Raw genomic sequence first — 17,748 nt, 5'->3', positions numbered from 1 at the left:
TCCCATCCCGCAATTCTGTATCCTCGCATCCCGAAAAGGCTCTCACCGCATGATGGAAAAAGCGCGAGGATGGGGAATTCGGCGCGCTCGCGCTGCTGTATTAGATTTGCTTTCTAGGACACTTTAATCAGAATGTACCTATGTAAATTTTTGAATACACATCCCTCGTCTCCCGCGATGTTTGTATAGGTCAGGCGAAGGTATTTTCCTGCCGAGAATGGAGGACCTCCGTCGTCGCCGTTGCCGTCGTCGTCGTCGCCATCGCCATCGCGTCCCGTGAATTAAAGAATTTGCAATTCTGAATTTCAGGTGATCGCATACATACGCCGTCTGGCTTTATTCCACCGACGACGACGACTCGCCTTTCGTCCACCGCGAGCATTGACCGCGATATATTTTTTTGAGACAACGTGTGGATATACGAGATATTTATATTATATTACAAATGGATTTTGTATTATTTTCGCAGAGTGTATTCAAAGTTAGTCATATATTTATTTATATTTTTCTATGAATATCTTCAATTGAATTTTTGTCAGTTATTATATATGCCTTTTAAATTAAAATATACAATTATTATTGTGAATTGGAAACTGTTATATAAATAAAAATAATATGCCAATATTTCTATGATATCATCATAATTATACGGATAATTATATGGATTGAAAATCTTTAAAATTTATTTAAAGTAGGTTTCCAAAAATTTATTGAGCGCAAAAAGCACTTTTTTTTATGCACTTATAATCTATGTATCTTAGTATTATGTCCCTTTCTTGTAATCTTTTTTTATAATTAACTGATCATATAAATATAATAGATATGTACCTCGATAAGATACAAACTTTTTTCCTCATTTCTCTTGTATTTTTTACTTAGGGAGACGTCAGAGGAAAGTGTTTTACTCGTGTGTAAAAATGTGAACGAACCTGATTTAAAGCATGAAACATTAGCTTTATATTAAACGTGGCAAACATAGTTCTACACTGTTATTTCTTACATTTGCAAAATAATTACGCACAAACTTTCTTTATTCCTGAATAAAATTCAAATAAATTCCTTCAAATTCTTGTAAGGAATTATCAAACTTTTCACATAAATATTCAAAAGACTGCCTTGAATGTCATCCATCTTGTGTGCATTACGTGAATATAACGTACGCGCTCGAGGAAGATGGACGTCAATGTGGTGTGCCAACTGGTTAGGCACGAATTTCAAGATGAATTCCGACGGACAATTACGACATTTTAATTGCACAATACCCTGGCACAGGGAACGAGAGCGGGCTACGAGAGGCGAGCGAAAAGAGAGCGCTTGCGAGAGGGTGGCGAGGCGGAGACGGCGAGAAAGAGGAGAAAGACGGACAGAGGATGCGCCATGTGTGGGGCGGCGGGGGTGGTTGGGGGATGGACGGGCACAAGAAATGACCGACCAAGCGCACACGCGTATAATTATAATAACATTACTTGACAGAGATGGCGGCGAGAGGCGAGCCCGGTCGGCCAGGCTCCGCCGAGCATTGAAATATTATACCTACCAAAGAGAAAATAATTAAAATTCAACCCTTGCGCTCGCTCGCATGCGAGTGCGCGCTCGTACTCGTGTGAGCACCAGCACATACACACACACACACACACACACACACACACACACACACACACACACACACACACATCACACACATCAATCCATGCACGCCTTCTACGTGGGGTGAACCGACCCCCTTCCTCCCCCTCCCTCTCCTTCGAGGCCGCTACCTCTCTTACTCGTTCTCTAAGGATGGAGTTTCCCATATTTTTTCCAGCGCTCTAGGTAACAGGTATTCCGGAAACGTTTGTTCGTTACGTACGTGCTTCTGAGCGCCGTTGTAGTAAGTAGAAAAAGCCCCCGACGTGTACCTTTCAAGTTGGATTATCGGGCCGGATGAATGCGCGCATTCACGATCGCGCGGCTTGACTCTGACAGCATTATTGTTGCGAAACGTATTCGATGTCCGCGTGTCGATGCTCTTCTGCGGTAATTGCTCGTGTTACGCGATTCGCCGGTTTCGATAATTAAATTGATTTTCATACAAATCGCTATTCACGCGAAAGTAAAAACCAATCAAGTCCAGGTAATTATTTGACTTTGAAAAATTGATTGAAGATTATCACTTACATTTTATTTATACTCGAAAAGTTAAATTATAAGATTTATTTTCATTATATCATCTGGACAGGACGTTTTTCTTTTTACGTTTCTCTTGAGACAATGAGTCTGCTTGAAATAACAATGGAGTGAATTGATCATGTGCGGTTATACAGATCGATTTGATGTAACCGCCGGGAAATAAAGGCTCGGTCTCGCGAGAAGGCGAGATGGACACGGCCGTCTTAATTGATATTTTAATGGACTCCGCGGAAAAAAGTCCTTGAAAATCGGCCCCCGAGGCCGTGACAGGATTGCGAGACAAAGGAATTAATGGAAGCCGCAGAGATCCTTCTACTTTAGCACGTCCACAGCAGGAGGACTCCCTCTTCCGTTTTCATGGCTATCAATAGCGTCGCTGAGAATTCGGGGCCCCGTCAAACGCCGTCGGTTATAATTTATTCAAATTAGCCCGGGGATTATTCATGAAAAAGTTACGACGCGGGGAAGCGAGTCGACGTTCGAACGGCGGACTCGCTCGATAATATCACTTTATCTCTTTCCTCTACGAGATTAATATAGGTTTATTATACGACGCGGTTCCTTGTTTTGTGCCATTCTGCGTGATTACTCGTAGATCAACGTAAAGGTAAAAAGCTATCTACCTCTGGTTCTATCTCTGGCGATACTTAGGTATTTCCGTTATCTCCTTGTAAGCGATAATACAAATCGTTCGCTAACACATCATTAGACAACTTTAATTGTTATTAACTTAATTGTCATGTGTACAATAGACATACCGTGACATAAGATTTTTAAGTGTCCGTTTGAAATATTCCTCTTGCATCTCTGTGCGAGAAGAATAAAAATGATGTCGCTAATCAACAATCCTTTCAACAAAGTATGATTGTCCATTTTTTACACGCATGAACATCAACGGGTGTCTTGTCTTCTCGGGGAATAATTATTTGCGCTCTTTAAAAGTGCAAAAACAAGACGCACGTGAGCGCAAGCGAAGAGCACTCGTTGACATGAGGGCGTGCGCAAGGCCGAATCACAGCGGCTCGTAACGAGTCGTACATTATGATTTAATGCTAACACTGTGGTAATGTCGTCAGAGAGACTCCTGCGTATAAATAATTCGCGTGTCCGGGCGCCCAACCCCGAGGACCACGGAGTCCAGGGTAGACGAGGGTGCAGAAAGAGCAAGCGGAGACGGAGGGAAGGAGCTGCGGGGGTTTGGCGGGGTGGCGGCGAGTTTTTAATGCGGCATCTCTAGGGGCGACGAGGATTACCAAGGTTAAAAAGGAAGTTTTTAATAATTTTTCATTTTCTCTATATTTATTATCGCACGTTTCCTAACCGGGGGTGGGAAATAGGGGAGGGTAGGGAGTTTTGTTTTGTCGGAGACAATGGAGGGTCGGTAACGCCGGACCGTCTACCGTCGTTGGAGGTAATATGGGGGAGGGGTAAGGGATGGGATTTCACGATTGTCAGTTGTCGTTGTGAAATTTTAATTTGCCCTCTCCCGCTTCCTTTTTTTATGGCCACTCTTTCTCTCTCTCTCTCTCTCTCTCTCTCTCTCTCTCTCTCTCTCTTTCTCTTTTCCGTGCTCTTCCGATCTTAACGCGTAAAAGCCATCGCGATCCCTCCATCCTAATCCACAACGTAAAGTCATTTTTACAATGGCACGCCGGATGCTCGCGGAGATGTAGTGCCTTTCACGCGCACCGCTTCTCATTCATTTGCCCTGCACGGTGTTGTTCGAAGTTTCGCGTTGCAGAATCTCGCGCAATTTTTCACCACTTCTGTTTACATCGTTTTCTTCTTCGTCACTCTGCATATGATTACTTAAATACCTCATGGTCTGTGAGAAGAGATTTTTGTACGAGACTATAAAAAAGTAGACCATAGTATTAAGATTACTTGTATTCGTATTGTGCAAAATATTTATATATTTTATTTATTTATTATTATATATTTTTGCATTTATTAACTATAAATGAAAGCTACAAGTGAAAGTAATCTTTAGAAACAAATTCGCGAAAGGAATAATTGCGTTTACCAATCAGCTTGATCGAAAAGGACCGAAAGAACGCTTGACACGAGAGAAATTTCGTAAGAGGACGCGGGCATAAGGGGATGTAGGACGTCGGAAATTCGTCTGTGCTAATTTGTAGCGAAGATCGTGGAATTGAAGCTGGCGCGGAGTCTCTTCTATTGGCTCGGAACATTCCACCATGCGCCTTTCACTTCCTCCTGTCCTCTCCCCTTTCCAGCTATCTTTCCTCCGTTCTCCCTTCACGATACGAAGCGTCCTATCGCATTTTCTACGAGCACCGTTCGGAATTACGAACGTCAGAAGCCTTAATGACATAAAGAAAAGAGAGAAAGAGAGAGAGAGAGATTAGTTCGACAATAGTTGAAGATTACAGACAAACAAATGTTTTGTAAGACAAATTACGATATCAACCGTGTGTCTTTAATTTATTACTTTATTAATATTTTAAGACAACAATTTTTTTTACTTCTAATTGTTTGTGTATCTGGAAATTAATAGAATTTCATGATTAGAACATGAAAAGAATTTAATGTAGTAAGTGGTATATTAAAAATAACAAAAATCTGTTAAGCGTGAAGATCAATAAAAATTAAAAATGCACAGCTTTTAGGTAGCTATTAATCGCAAACCACGACGCGATATACAGACACTCATTTACGCCGCCTATATTGAATGTAAAGAGCAGAAAAATTATGTTTACATGGGAAATCCGCCACGGATCATTTTCCATCTACGAGCAAGCTACACCCGCTTCGTTTCGTTTTCGCTTTAGACCTTCCATCTCTTTATCCTGAAATCCAGTGAGATATAGTACCGGTGTATTAATCAGGAACGCAGGGCAACCTGCTTTATGAGTCTTGAAGTATCGCGAAGAACAGAGAGAGAGAGAGGAGGCGCAGGGCGAAGACATCAATGTCAATAATAATTCATTGATTACTTAATTCATAGTTGCCATGACGACCGTCTCTCGCTTTTCCCTCGCCTCCAAGCTACTCTGTTTTTCTCGCTTCGACGAAGTAGAGTACATACTCCTTAAACTCATTTCACACGGAATCGAACGCATCAATTGTTTTCTCGTGCAATCCGAATAATTTATTAATTAAATCGTACGCGTTTTAATTTATGTTATCACGATTTCTATACTTTGCGATTGGCAAACCGGCCACAATCACCAAAATTTAATTATTGTTCTCGGCGTATTTTCAGAAACATCAAAGATTCCGTTGTGAGCGTCGCATTAGCCTTGCTTACGGGTTCGCAAGCAGGCAAGGAGAAACACGAAATGAATATTCAGAAGTTATTAGTCTGTAGTGAAATGTGACGGGGCTCACCCTTCTCGAAAACCACCCTGGCCTCCGCCACCGTCGCCCACTCCTCCTTCTATCCTCCACCCCCCTCGTCCCACCTTTCAGGCCGCTATAGATTTTGCGATACATCCTGCGGAAATACTCGCGAGCGAGCAAGCAAGACACCCCGATCTACTACTACCGGTCGAAGAAGGGGTTGAAGCCTCGATGAAACGGCGGGGATGAAATCGTGAAAGATGAGGAGGTTGCGGGAGGTGGATGCGAATAGACCGGGACCGGCGGGGCGTGAGGGTGATGGGCGAAAGGGGCTTTATGCATAAGCTAAGAAGCACCATTGACGGGCACCAAGGAGAGCGTGTTTATGTGTGTGTATACTTCGACTGTAGCAACATACTTGATAAACAAGACTTTGGTAACACCAACGTGACGTAACCCTGGCACGTATCCGGAAGTCACCAAGTATAATCATACGCATGGGGTGAAGGTGCGTTCTGATTAAAATCATCCGGAAGTATTTTACAGCTAACATTGATCTGATAATACGGTCGATGAAACTTATAATTTTACGCAAAGTAAAACTATTTGCGATAAATTCATAAAATTATTATTGTCATTTGTTTTTTATGTTTCTCGAGTCTGTAACTAATAACATGTCTAGATGTAAAAGAAGTTTTTTTTTATAAATACAATAAATATAGATTTAATCTGTAATCATGTAAAATTTAATTACATACAAAGTGAAAATAACTCACATGATTCGACGAAAATAATTGACGATTCTGATTCCAATAGAATCTGGCTATCTTACTCCTATCTCTTCGAGTTATCTTGGAATCGACGAGGAAACAAATGTCGAGAAATAAACGCCGGTTTACGTTAGCCTCTTCATCTTCTCATGAAGTACCGCTCGCATAGTCCGCGATGGAAATACGATCCACCGAAACATATAATACCAATGTGTCTCGGTAGTATATTGTCGAGGAAGCTCGCACGGACGGATAGAGATCTCCGACAATCGTGTAAACGTCTTTACGAACGGCACCGTCTTGAAAGCGCGTGTCGTGGCGCAGGCGATATTCAAATGGCATCAATTTCTGGGAAATTGCTCCCTATATCTACCCGCAACCTGGATGCAGGCCCTCCCTCTCGCGAGAAGGGGGAGCAGACCGTATTGGCAGATAGCTACAGCATCGTTTTACAACCCCTTATCTGGATAAGTTACGGGCATCCTATTCGGCGATTCTCTCCCGTCCGAAGTTACGTCGTCGAGGGTGTCATCGATTTCCATGAAAATCCCTGGTGTATGTGTAACTCCTACGCCGCGCCAGATTGCCGCGCTGTCTTATCGCGTGAGACAACTCTAACTCGATCAAAAAAACACCAACAAATCTTCACTGAATGTGTGTGTCATTTTCGATTGCTTACCAATGTTGTAGATATTGCCCAGACATAATTTTTATTTGTAAAATCTTTTCAGAGTTTTCATTTTTATTTGTAATACCATTTATTATTGCAAAAATTATAATAAAATGGTACTTACGTAATAATGATACTTCTTCGATGAAGATAATCTTACGCTCGAATCTCGCGCGGCGTAATATCCAAAGTCGAAGAGTCAGTCAGTCAAGCTACGACAACAATCTCGGAGGAGCCCGTTCCTTCTTTCGCCTTTTGCCGCAGAAAAAACACCCGCGGGGCTCGGCAACTTTTTTTCATCAGCATTTTACGGTTATACCAGCGCATTAATAATGCACATGCTTAATATAAAGAGAGGCCCGCGAGTCTCCGTCTAATAAACTGGAAGAATGCTTTATAACCGTCCGCGGTTTTGGGCCGTGAGGGGTGAGCAACGGCGAGGTGGCGAAGGGTGCGCTGAAAGGCAAACTGAAGGGGGTGGCTTTCTTCTTTATGCCCGCCAAACGGCCAATCTCTCCTCCGCGCGTCGAAGGAAAGTGGCCTAACTTTCTGGCGCTACGAAGAGACAACGAACTCGTCGCGCGATATCCCCTAGAAGCGTGGAACTCGTTAAAGGATCTCCACCATCCTTTCGTCAATCCCCGTATATATATATATATATATACTCCTCTCATTTCCCGTCGTGAAAAATTTATTTTGTCAAAAATTTGTCAACGCCAATCGCTATGAAGAAATTGAATTGTAAAGTAAGTTTAGATTTTATAAGATTTGCGTTTTAAATTTTGATTAATCTACATTAATTTTATCAAAATTGTTATAATTCTTATCGGATAAAGATATTTATTTATTATCTATAGAATACGTTATTTTTATGATAAAAAGTTAAGTGAGTGATATCCGAGTCTTGAACGTAAGTCATCTTTAGCGTGAAAATTTTCATATCCATCTTATTCTTGAGTGCCAAATGAATTTTTCGTTCTTCCAGGGCTGATTTCCGAGTTTCGAGCGAGAGGAGGCGCTCCAGATAGCGAAGGTGAGACTTTTTGAAAAATATGAGTTTAATAAAGAAGGTAGTATGATGTATGGCCTGGTGTCGAGGAAGGGAACTTGCCGGGATCAACCAGCTTCGATACACAGATATTGTATACGTAATATAACTAGATGAAGGAAATGGGCGTGATGTACTGGATGTCAAAATGTCTCGCGAGACGTTCGACGTTGCTTTCACGACGTTGCCAACAAAATTGCGGGAAACTTTCTGTTAAACTGAAGAGGGGTGGAAAATAATCCTTGTCGGATTTCGTTGTTCGTCGGTTGATCGCCCTTTTCTTATCAAGATCCATTAAAAGTCATGATACAAGGATATTATCTATGTCGAAAAATTTAATATTTTAAATTTACAATTCTATATCTACATAATGCACAATTTTCAGTACAGAATATTTTTATTTTATTAAACTATTTTTTTATAAATTCCTTAGAATCGTTCGTTTCTTAATAAAAATATAATATTAGAAAAATTTATCATTTTCAATCTTTTATTAAGCTAATTCTTAATGTAAAAATTTGTTAAAATATAAAATCTATTTGAATAAAATAATACTTTAATCAATTAACTTATTGATGCTTTAAATTTTGCAGAGATTAAACACTCAAGCTGTCATTACTGCTACATTACAATACTTGCAAATGTTTTATAGTTATGCATTTTTTTCTGTTTGTCGTATATTAGGCGAGATATTGAATATTTCATTGCGAAGATCTTCGTATTTTTCTCTGGGTGATTGTCATTCGAATAGGTCCAAGAGCGACAGGCGCGTCCGGACAACGGCGTAGGGAGCAGCAAAATCAATTATTCATCCGAATTGGCCGGGAAAAAGTCCTAATTATCCGGAGCAAATACAATCTTAATACGCAGAAGTGTACCACTGCCTCCCCCTTCATTCCAATCTCTCTCTTTCTATCTGCAAACCCCCGACCAGTACCGCGCAGTCACTCTTCGGCACAACCTTCTTCTTCTTACCGTGAATAACCATTTGTATTTCCAATTAGCTTTGCTAATAAGAAGACGGAGGCATTGCCGTAGTTTAAAAAAAAATGTATAACCTCATCCAGCCACTGGGGAAATAAAGAAAAGCGCCGTCCCGGTATGACAATACCGACGGGTCGAGCGGGGTTATATCGGGTGAACTACAATTAAAAATCCTCGTTTCACCCTCGCTTAACCCTGACTCCTCCTTACGTCGTATTAATGACCGGGACTGTACAAGGATTGCTATGGGGTTATCGTACCATATAGCGAGAATATTTTTTTGCCATTTGTATGCTTGACCTCTTCGTATTCCCTTTTTTTATCCCCGCTCTTTTATTCCGATGCTCTGTGTCGCGACATCTTTTTTAGCATCGCGTCGATTTACTCTGTTCGGCGTGGCGGCACTATTCTCTGCCTGCAGAGCGAATAAAATGGGTTATAAAAATATATTTGAAAGGGAAAATATTCATTTCACCTTTCCCCGGCTGTGTAGACGTAGCTGAGATGATCAACCTGGCTGTAAATGGAAAATCGATGCTTATGTTCTGGTACGCTTTCGTTTTAAGTGTGATAAACAATTAACATTATAAATTTTAATATTGTATTTCGTATCAAAAAATTATTTCATTTTCTCTATATATGTTAAAATTACAGTAAAATATATTGTAAAAAATATAGAATATTTGACATATTTATTTAGAAAGTAAGAATTTATTAAATAAATTTATTATTTTAATAATTACTTTTATAGTATTATCTTGTAGTATGTAGTAGTTGTATTATTACAAATTTTCTACAATTTTCACATAATAGAATTTTTATTATTAATATAATTTAATTGCAATTATTAATATCAGAGAAATTTTATATTAGAGATATATAGTAGAGATTTTATAAAATATTATACATATTTGAACGTGAATACTCACGTTCGTACAGAACAGATTACAATAGTGAGGAAGATCGCCTCCGTAATGATCCATTTCTTCGAATACGAGACTATACCTATGTTTGCAAACTCGGATTCTTATTCTCGCGACTCCGCTAGGGCTTTTGTTGTTATGTCGCTCATCAAAGTCGTACCGAAGGTCGATCGAGCGACGACCAATTCGAAGCTAGGTGCGATAAATCTTGTCAGTCGTGATCGGTATTTCGTATACGATGTATCACGTTGCCGAGATCACGAACTAGTGAAAGAATGTGTCACTAGGTGTTAAATAGCGCGTTTTTAATTGTAACAACGAGAAACTAGCTTTGTGATTGTTGAAAATCTTTGCTTATTCCCACTGTAAGTATGAGTTTGTCTTACAAAAATATTTATATATTCGCAGAATTGAAATAAGTTTAATCAAATTCTTATTAAAATTGTATAAATTTATAAGATACTGCTAAAATTTTTATTTTTTATTAAAATATGAAATTAACATTTATTACATGTATTAGATTATAATTTTATAATGTAACATGAGGCTTATCATTCTTTAACTTATTAAAATTATTTAATATGATATAACATTAATCTTATATTATTTATTGATTTTATAGTGCAAATATGAGAATTAAAACAGCTCCAAAACATAGAATACTCCAACGCACTGTTAGAATTGCATCAAGAAGCTCTTCAGATGAGGAGAGTGTCACGGATGTTGAAAGAAAAAATTATGATTCTATAGATGCAATAGACAGACAAAATTTATATCAGGTAAATAATTATATAATATATATTTTTTTTATTACAATTATAATGAAAAATGCATTCGTTCGTTGATGTATTTCATATAACATAAAAATATCAAAACACTAACATAATTAATATAGAAATGTTTATATAAAAATTGATTGTAGAATTATCTAAATAATTATCAGAAAAATGTGAACTGCGCGATTAAATTAATTGAAAAAAATGTATATTTGGCACATGGTTTTAAGCAACATTTATTTCTCCAAACGGATTTCGATATTAAGATATATTTAATTTAACAGGCATACACATCACCTTCAAAGATTCTTCTTCCAATTAGAAAGTTTACTAGTTCGAACAATGAGATGACCTTATCTTCATCCACTGGATTGCCATCACTGATTAACGATGACAACAATAATGTGGAGGTCATGAATCTATCAACAAAGGATGCTTCCAATCATGTTGATGACATCGCGACGGATACCTCCGCCGAGCCGGAAGACAAACTGAAAGATTCTTTTCTCTATAAAATCATGACCGATCCAAATTTTCTAAAAAATATACAGAGGAATAAGCAGCCGAAAAAATTTGTCTGCCTCTTCTGCAAAGAAGAATTCGCGACATGTGAGGAATTGACAAGTCACATGGATGCAAAAAAGAATGATAGCAACCAGATAGCTTGTTGTGCTTGTAAAAAGACATTCGCCGAGAAGAGGTACTTGAAATACCATCAGAGATGTCATTCGGATAGAACCAAGTTCACCTGTGACATTTGTACTAAAAAATATACGAGACTGGACAATCTGACGAGGCACAATGTGCTGCACGTGAACCCCGACAAGTTCTCCTGCACGATCTGCAATAAGACGTTCACGCGCAAGGATTTGCTCAATAAGCACCGGAAGAGCCACGAAAAGTGCAATCTTTACTGCGTGAAATGCGGCAAGTATTTCAGAAGTATCTTTACACTGGAAAATCATCAAAAGACACATCGTGAAGGTTCGAACGCTTCGGCGAATATAGTTGTTTATAAGACCGAGAATTTAATCCCTACTGAGAATTTAATCTGCAAAACTGAAAATTCGGTATCCGAGAATAAAGTTTATGAAACTCATGATTCAACTTTGGATGAGAGTTTAGTTTGCAAAACCGAGGATATAACTCACAAAACTTAGAATTTACTTTCCGATATCTGTTAAATAACATAAGTATATAGATACACTCACATTTGGTTTTCATTTCAATTTCTCATACTTTCGGATAATTAATAAGAGAATTTTCAAGATGAATGTTACCGAGTATTATATATTTTTAAAATATATAGTCTTATTAAATATTATTTGTAACACAAATTTTGTATCATTATTGTGTTATTATTATATTATGTAATAGTTCTTTATTATAATTTATAGATATAATTTATAGATTCATATAAATCACAATTTTTTTATCACAAATGGTTATGTGTGGTATCACTATACAGATATATTTTCAAAATATTATACAGTATACACACATATCCATACACATTGATGTACTGATTTAATTTGCTATTTATATTATGTTACTATTATTGTATTTAATATTCTTTTCTTGAAATAATTAATTTAGTTACATAATTACACATACATGTACATTAACATAATGTACTATTACTGGTAAATTAAGTGATCTTATATGTCAACTTTATTTGTTATTATTATAAAAAAAATATTGGACAGATCTTTTCTAAATATAAATTTCAAATATATAAATATATTGAACTTATATCAGAAAAAATATTATCCTATTTTTTTTTAAATTATTTCACCTTTAATCAATGATTCAAAAGTTGTATTTCTTTTTTCTTATATGTTCAGAATATAGAATGTGCGAAATGCGAAATGACATGTTTCGTGTGTAATCGTTTATATCCAATCGTGAATTAGAAGGATCACTTTCTTCAGAAACTCTCGCTACTCTTCTTGTTCCTTTTGGCTTTACGCGTTCATACATTTTTTTCTTTATAGCTCTCTTCGCCGTTAATTCTCTTTCTCACTTGCAATTTAATGCAATTAAGTCGAGCGTTAAAATATCGTTCTTAATTCGCCGGCGGCACCCTTTGTTTTAAACGTGGTTTTAGCGCGGAGCGACTCACGTTGGGGCCTCCCATTTCCCTCCCCCCTTCTATCTCTCTTGTTCTCTCTTTCTCTCTTTATCCATACTTGTTCTCTTTCTCGAACTATCTTTTTCTCTTTCTCTCTCTCTCTCTCTCTCTCTCTCTCTCTCTCTCTTTCTCTCTCTCTTATTGGACACACAATTCGTTTTTCCCATTAAGAAATACATATGCACATTATCGTCATGTTTTTATTCACGATTTTGACGTTCTGTTACCATAAGCTCTGATCGTCCTCCAAATTCTCGAAATTCTTATTTATCTAAATTATTTCTTGAAAATTATCTTTTGAAATATTTTAAAAATTTCTCACGATCAGAGACGGAAAAATGTTAGCATTTGATAATACTAAAAAAATTTCAGATTTAAGTGATATAGAAAATCAAAATTCTCTACATATGTTACGTATATTTTTTTGATATGAAATCTATTCTTTTAAAATACGGAGCATTTTAATTTTGTATAAAAGAAAGAAAATTAACAAGGACATGTTAGGAAAAATGATATTGTGAATTTTTTGTGTCTCTGTAATTATTGTATATATAATACAACAAACTCTGTAATTATTCTATATATTTTTAAAATAGAATTTTTTTCATTTTTCTTTATTTAAACATTAAGCAATTAATTATCTGTATCTAACTTAAATTTTCTTCCACCAATTTCGATCTACTTTTCACTCTGTACACTGCTAGCCACACTCGCTTCGTATTCCCTTTGTTCCTGGCATTCTGAAGAACTTTGGAAAGGGTTTTTCTACCATAGCATTGAAAGAAAGCTCGACGAAGCACTCAAAGATAGAGCAATAGAAAAGTCCGCCAATTTTCAACGTATCTCTCTTTTCCTCTCTCTCTTTCTCTCTCGTCTATTTCCTTCTGTCATTCTGGAATTCTTCTGTGTCCCTTTGATCCACTTACTCGTCCAACGCGTATCGCATATACGGACTCGACCAAAAATGTAACAAAGTTTTCAGGAACATACTGGCAGAGAGTACAGATTCTGCGGTCTCTTTGGCGAGCGTCGAACCCGGTTCTTGCTAGATGAACGATGTCTCTTCGACATCTTGTTGTCGGTAACTTTCCCTCTACTGCGATACACTTGAACGTTATCGAGATATTCAGAATGATTATACATGACGAGTGACCATGTATAATTCGCAGGAAAAGTAACAACAAATTTACTCCATCCTTTTTTAAAAAATATAATCATTATTGATACAGTGGATAAATTTTAAAATAAATTTATTTGCAGAGAATATTATGTATAGTTTTTTTTTTCTTTGATTTGGACCTTTACCTTTTTTTTTAATAAGATGGCGAATAAGATGGTAAAGTGTGCATTTTTGTAATACATTTCTGACGTTTTCTCTTTTTTTAAAACCGCAATAAATATTAATCGTAATTATAGAATTAATAGAGAATTAATTATTAAATATAGAATACATTTTCTTGATAGACATTTTAAGATTGTTTATCTCCTCACGTTGTTGTTTAATTTCTCCTTGTGCCGAAATTTAAAGCATTATACCTTAGAAGAATCTCTTTGATGTCGCGCTTTACATGCAATATTTACATGCTATCGAGGGAAGACTTTAAACTTCTTAAAGATATTTTGAAGGCCCGGGAGTACTTCCAGCGAGCTTGCTGCATTAAGAATTCAGGGGAGAGGCACAGTGGCATTTATTCATTCAGGCATTAATGAAAAGACTGTATAGCTGGTTCTTTGTATAGAAAAGTCGACGCAAGCATAAACGCTCTACCCTACTTTTGTACTCATCGATAGTCTTTTAATTATTAAAATTTTCATAAATTCTCATTATTATTTACTATTTCAATATCTTAAAAAAGATTACATTTGAAACTATATTCTAAATTATCAATTATTAGTTACTGATATCATAAATATATCATAAATATATCATCGAATTCTGAAAACGTTGAAATTCTGAAAACTCATTTCATTCAACTAATTTGATTAGCCAACTATAACATAAATCAGGACATGTAACATTAAGGATATATTGATATTCTCCGCGTATAATGTGTACTTAATCGGAAAAACAGGAGGAGGAAAATGGGTGAAAGCATGTAAGCTAAGAAAGACTTTGCCGCAATTTTAAAAACAGCTAAGCATTCCACATGTTTGTTTAAACGCACAATGCCATTAGAAGTGCCTTTTAGTCCCTCTATCGTCCTCGCTATTCTCATTGTCGACGTCGACATCGTCTACGTTGCCGTCTCTCGTGGCCAACTTCTCTCGCCATCCTCTTTCAATCCCCCCCTTCCTCCTGTTGGAAAATCCGCTCGCGGCAAAACGCGTTTCTATGTGCGCTGCGCCGAGTTTTTCTACGGTTTTCGTCTGGCACTTCGACGCTCGTTTTCCTAAATCGCACGCGTGTGCACACACGTGTTGTACACGCGTGTCACTGCTGCTACTGCCTTCTCAATTGAGGTCAACGTTTGTTTTCGTGTTTATCTTGCATTGCTGAGTGGAAAATTAATCGAAATATTTGCGAGGTCAAGTAAATGCACGTAAAGAAGTAAACATTAAATTCGATGAATCAGTTATGATAATAAAATATTTCAATCAAATTACAATTGCGTAAAAATTCTCAAATCAATTTTGATTTATAAGTTATTTTGTATAAAGATTGAAATTATTAATCCGCTTCTTTCAATGACAATTATACAGCGTATTAGTTTTATTCTTTAACATTGATTTGAAAGGTAGCAATAAATTAGAAATGTTATTGTCTTCCTATTTTACTTAAATTTCTTTGTTGTTTATTTTATTGCCACGTTTGCATATTACGATGTGCATTTGTGTGCGCACAAACAAGAACTCGTTATGAAGACGTATGCCCTTTGAATTTTGCTCGTTTATATTAATATTACATCAATGCCGTGTCAAAGAGCGTACCCCCTCCTCATTCTCGTCGTCACCCTTTACATAACGTATACCCTTTGCACTTCGATGAGGCTTTCTCGTGCGGCTAAGCAACGCGAGACTACAGTGTGAATAATTAGCGAGCGAGATATTAACCAATGAATTTGAAAATGTCTTCAAATAGTTTCAAAAATATTCACCACTCATATGGTAATTTTCGAGTATTATCGTATGATAATTAAAAAATGGTGTACTTATCCGTAAAATTAATTCTTTGCGTTCTTTTGCGTCAGCAAATTCAAATTATACTGTTCTGTATGAAACGTTTCCCATTTCTTTAGAAGTATACTCCATTTCAAAATAGATGTAAAACCAGAATATATATACATGTGCCTATTATAACTACTATAGACTGAAATTCCTTCTACTAGATTTTTGTATAAACTGCTAAATTTATCTACTCAATATAGAATTTTCCCTCGCAATCAGACAGTTGAATTGATTTCCGTTGACTTAACTATCTTAACTTAAAACTTCCAAGAGGATACAAATCTCGTGCAAAGGAAAAAAAAAAAGAAGAAGAAATCGCCTTGCTTAGGCAAATGCGGCCAATAATCGCTGATAATTTATTAAGGCAAAAAATGCTGGCGATCTGCCCTACCGGGCTTCTTGCGTTATTTAAGAAAATAAATATTTGATATCTCAAACAAAGACTCGGCTATTCCTCTCCTTGCCGAAGAGCCAAACGAAGAAGCGGGAGGAAGATAAGGGTGAGACCGCGAGGAGGAAGGACCAAGGATCGCAGCTAAAAAGTACCGAGGGAGAGGGTCGGTAAGTCTCTCTCGCCCGCTTAAAGGCGTCGGCGGGGGTGGCGACTCATTGGCCGTGAAATATGGGGTAAAAGGTTCGATAATTGATTACACAGATTTTTTATGCCGCAAGAAGCCTTAATTCTCGCCGCTACCCCTCGGAAATAATTCCGCGCCGGGAAACCTGAGCGACGAGGCTGGAATATCGAGTCCCTCTCGCTTTTCCCTTACGAGGGAAGACAATCTCGTGTCGGCTCTTACAACCGGTTCGGAGATTAATCGAAATCGCGATTGCCGCTTTTCACGAGCGACGAGAATAAGCGGCATATCGGTGCGGAGATGTCTGCTTTATCGAATAAACGTCTCCGCGATAATCTTTCGTCTTTTCAGAAGAATCATTTTGGTCTCTGTCAAATATAAGATAATGTTTATGGGTAACGGGCTCTTTTCTAATTATCTTTTACCTTTTTTAATTAATTTTTAATCTCCTATGATTTTGTTTACTCGTATTTTTTACTTTTTTGTGAGATGTAGTTGTAATGTTAGAAATTACTTATTTTTATAACATAATTATTTTTATTATAAATTGTAAAAATAAATAAAATTACAATGAAACTATATGCTTGTGTCATTTGCTAGATTGCTACATTTACGCAAACATATTTCGCAACTTGTACACGAGCTAAAATATAGCATGTATTATATGTGATTATTTGAGCACGTGAAAAATCAGCTAAATCAACATCAAAGAATTAATTCGAATAATTTATCAACGATCATCAATAGGCGACGATATTGCAAACCAGCTGATTCGAGAATGAGATACGTGAGAGCCAATATAGGAACAATGCTTCGTGCACGAAGGGTGCACGGCATATTTTCTGTGCGAAGAAACACAGGTTCTAATATTAATTTTTATCGAGACCCAAAGCCGAGGGGAACAATAGGGGAAGCTCTCGCGGTACGCGCATCGGAGACGCATATATTGATTAAAGTGTGGACCGCCGGTCGAGGAACGCTTTGTCTCGTCGTGAAAAATCATTGCCACACTAATTCAAAAACATCGAAGCTGGCGAGAGGTGCCGTTAAAGAGGGAGAGAAAAATGGGAGGGGAAAGGATCGAAGAAGAGAGACGATTTGTATATCTCTTTTTTCCGTGTGACCGTTCGATGAAAAAATATTGCTTCGCAGATACCGATAGCCTCTCGACTGCTTTGTTATTATACTAATTAAATTGCTCGCTCTCCCTACGATATCCTTTCCTTCCCCA

General features: G+C 37.4%; 2 protein-coding genes and 1 long non-coding RNA gene across 5 annotated transcripts in view; 2 read left to right on the top strand and 1 right to left on the bottom strand.

Moving 5' to 3' along the window:
* The window catches only part of LOC105422581 (uncharacterized), a 532,825-nt gene that overhangs the window by 202,505 nt on the left and 312,572 nt on the right, over positions 1 to 17,748 (top strand). Inside the window, exon 4 of one of the 3 annotated variants that reach the window (XM_089076401.1) lies at positions 7,898 to 7,945. The exons of the other annotated variants lie outside the window; for them this stretch is intronic. Coding sequence (XP_088932527.1) covers positions 7,898 to 7,945 — 48 coding nt within the window. The remainder of the gene's footprint in view (positions 1 to 7,897; positions 7,946 to 17,748) is intronic. 3 annotated transcript variants of the gene reach the window in all.
* On the bottom strand, positions 8,278 to 9,461 carry LOC148936667 (uncharacterized). The gene is made up of 2 exons (XR_016139119.1): positions 9,420 to 9,461; positions 8,278 to 9,359 (listed from the first exon to the last, which is right to left on the bottom strand). It is a non-coding gene; the product is annotated as an uncharacterized LOC148936667 (long non-coding RNA).
* Positions 10,069 to 12,347, top strand: LOC105422580 (uncharacterized). The gene is made up of 3 exons (XM_011632002.2): positions 10,069 to 10,232; positions 10,490 to 10,646; positions 10,928 to 12,347. The coding sequence occupies exons 2-3, from the start codon at positions 10,497 to 10,499 to the stop codon at positions 11,801 to 11,803; spliced, it is 1,026 nt and encodes a 341-aa protein (XP_011630304.2). The 5' UTR covers positions 10,069 to 10,232; positions 10,490 to 10,496; the 3' UTR covers positions 11,804 to 12,347.

This window comes from Pogonomyrmex barbatus, unplaced genomic scaffold (genome assembly GCF_055798465.1).
Source record: "Pogonomyrmex barbatus isolate J1 unplaced genomic scaffold, ASM5579846v1 scaffold2, whole genome shotgun sequence".
Classification (NCBI taxonomy): domain Eukaryota; kingdom Metazoa; phylum Arthropoda; class Insecta; order Hymenoptera; family Formicidae; genus Pogonomyrmex; species Pogonomyrmex barbatus.
Note: the sequence above shows the minus strand (reverse complement) of the source record. Positions and strands in the feature narration are given on the sequence as shown.

Excerpts from the sequence above, each read along its gene's own strand:
- LOC105422580 (XM_011632002.2), top strand. The coding sequence starts at position 10,497 with ATGAGAATTAAAACAGCTCCAAAACATAGAATACTCCAACGCACTGTT. Across the intron at positions 10,647-10,927 it reads ACAGACAAAATTTATATCAG|GCATACACATCACCTTCAAA; the intron begins GTAAATAATTAT and ends TTAATTTAACAG.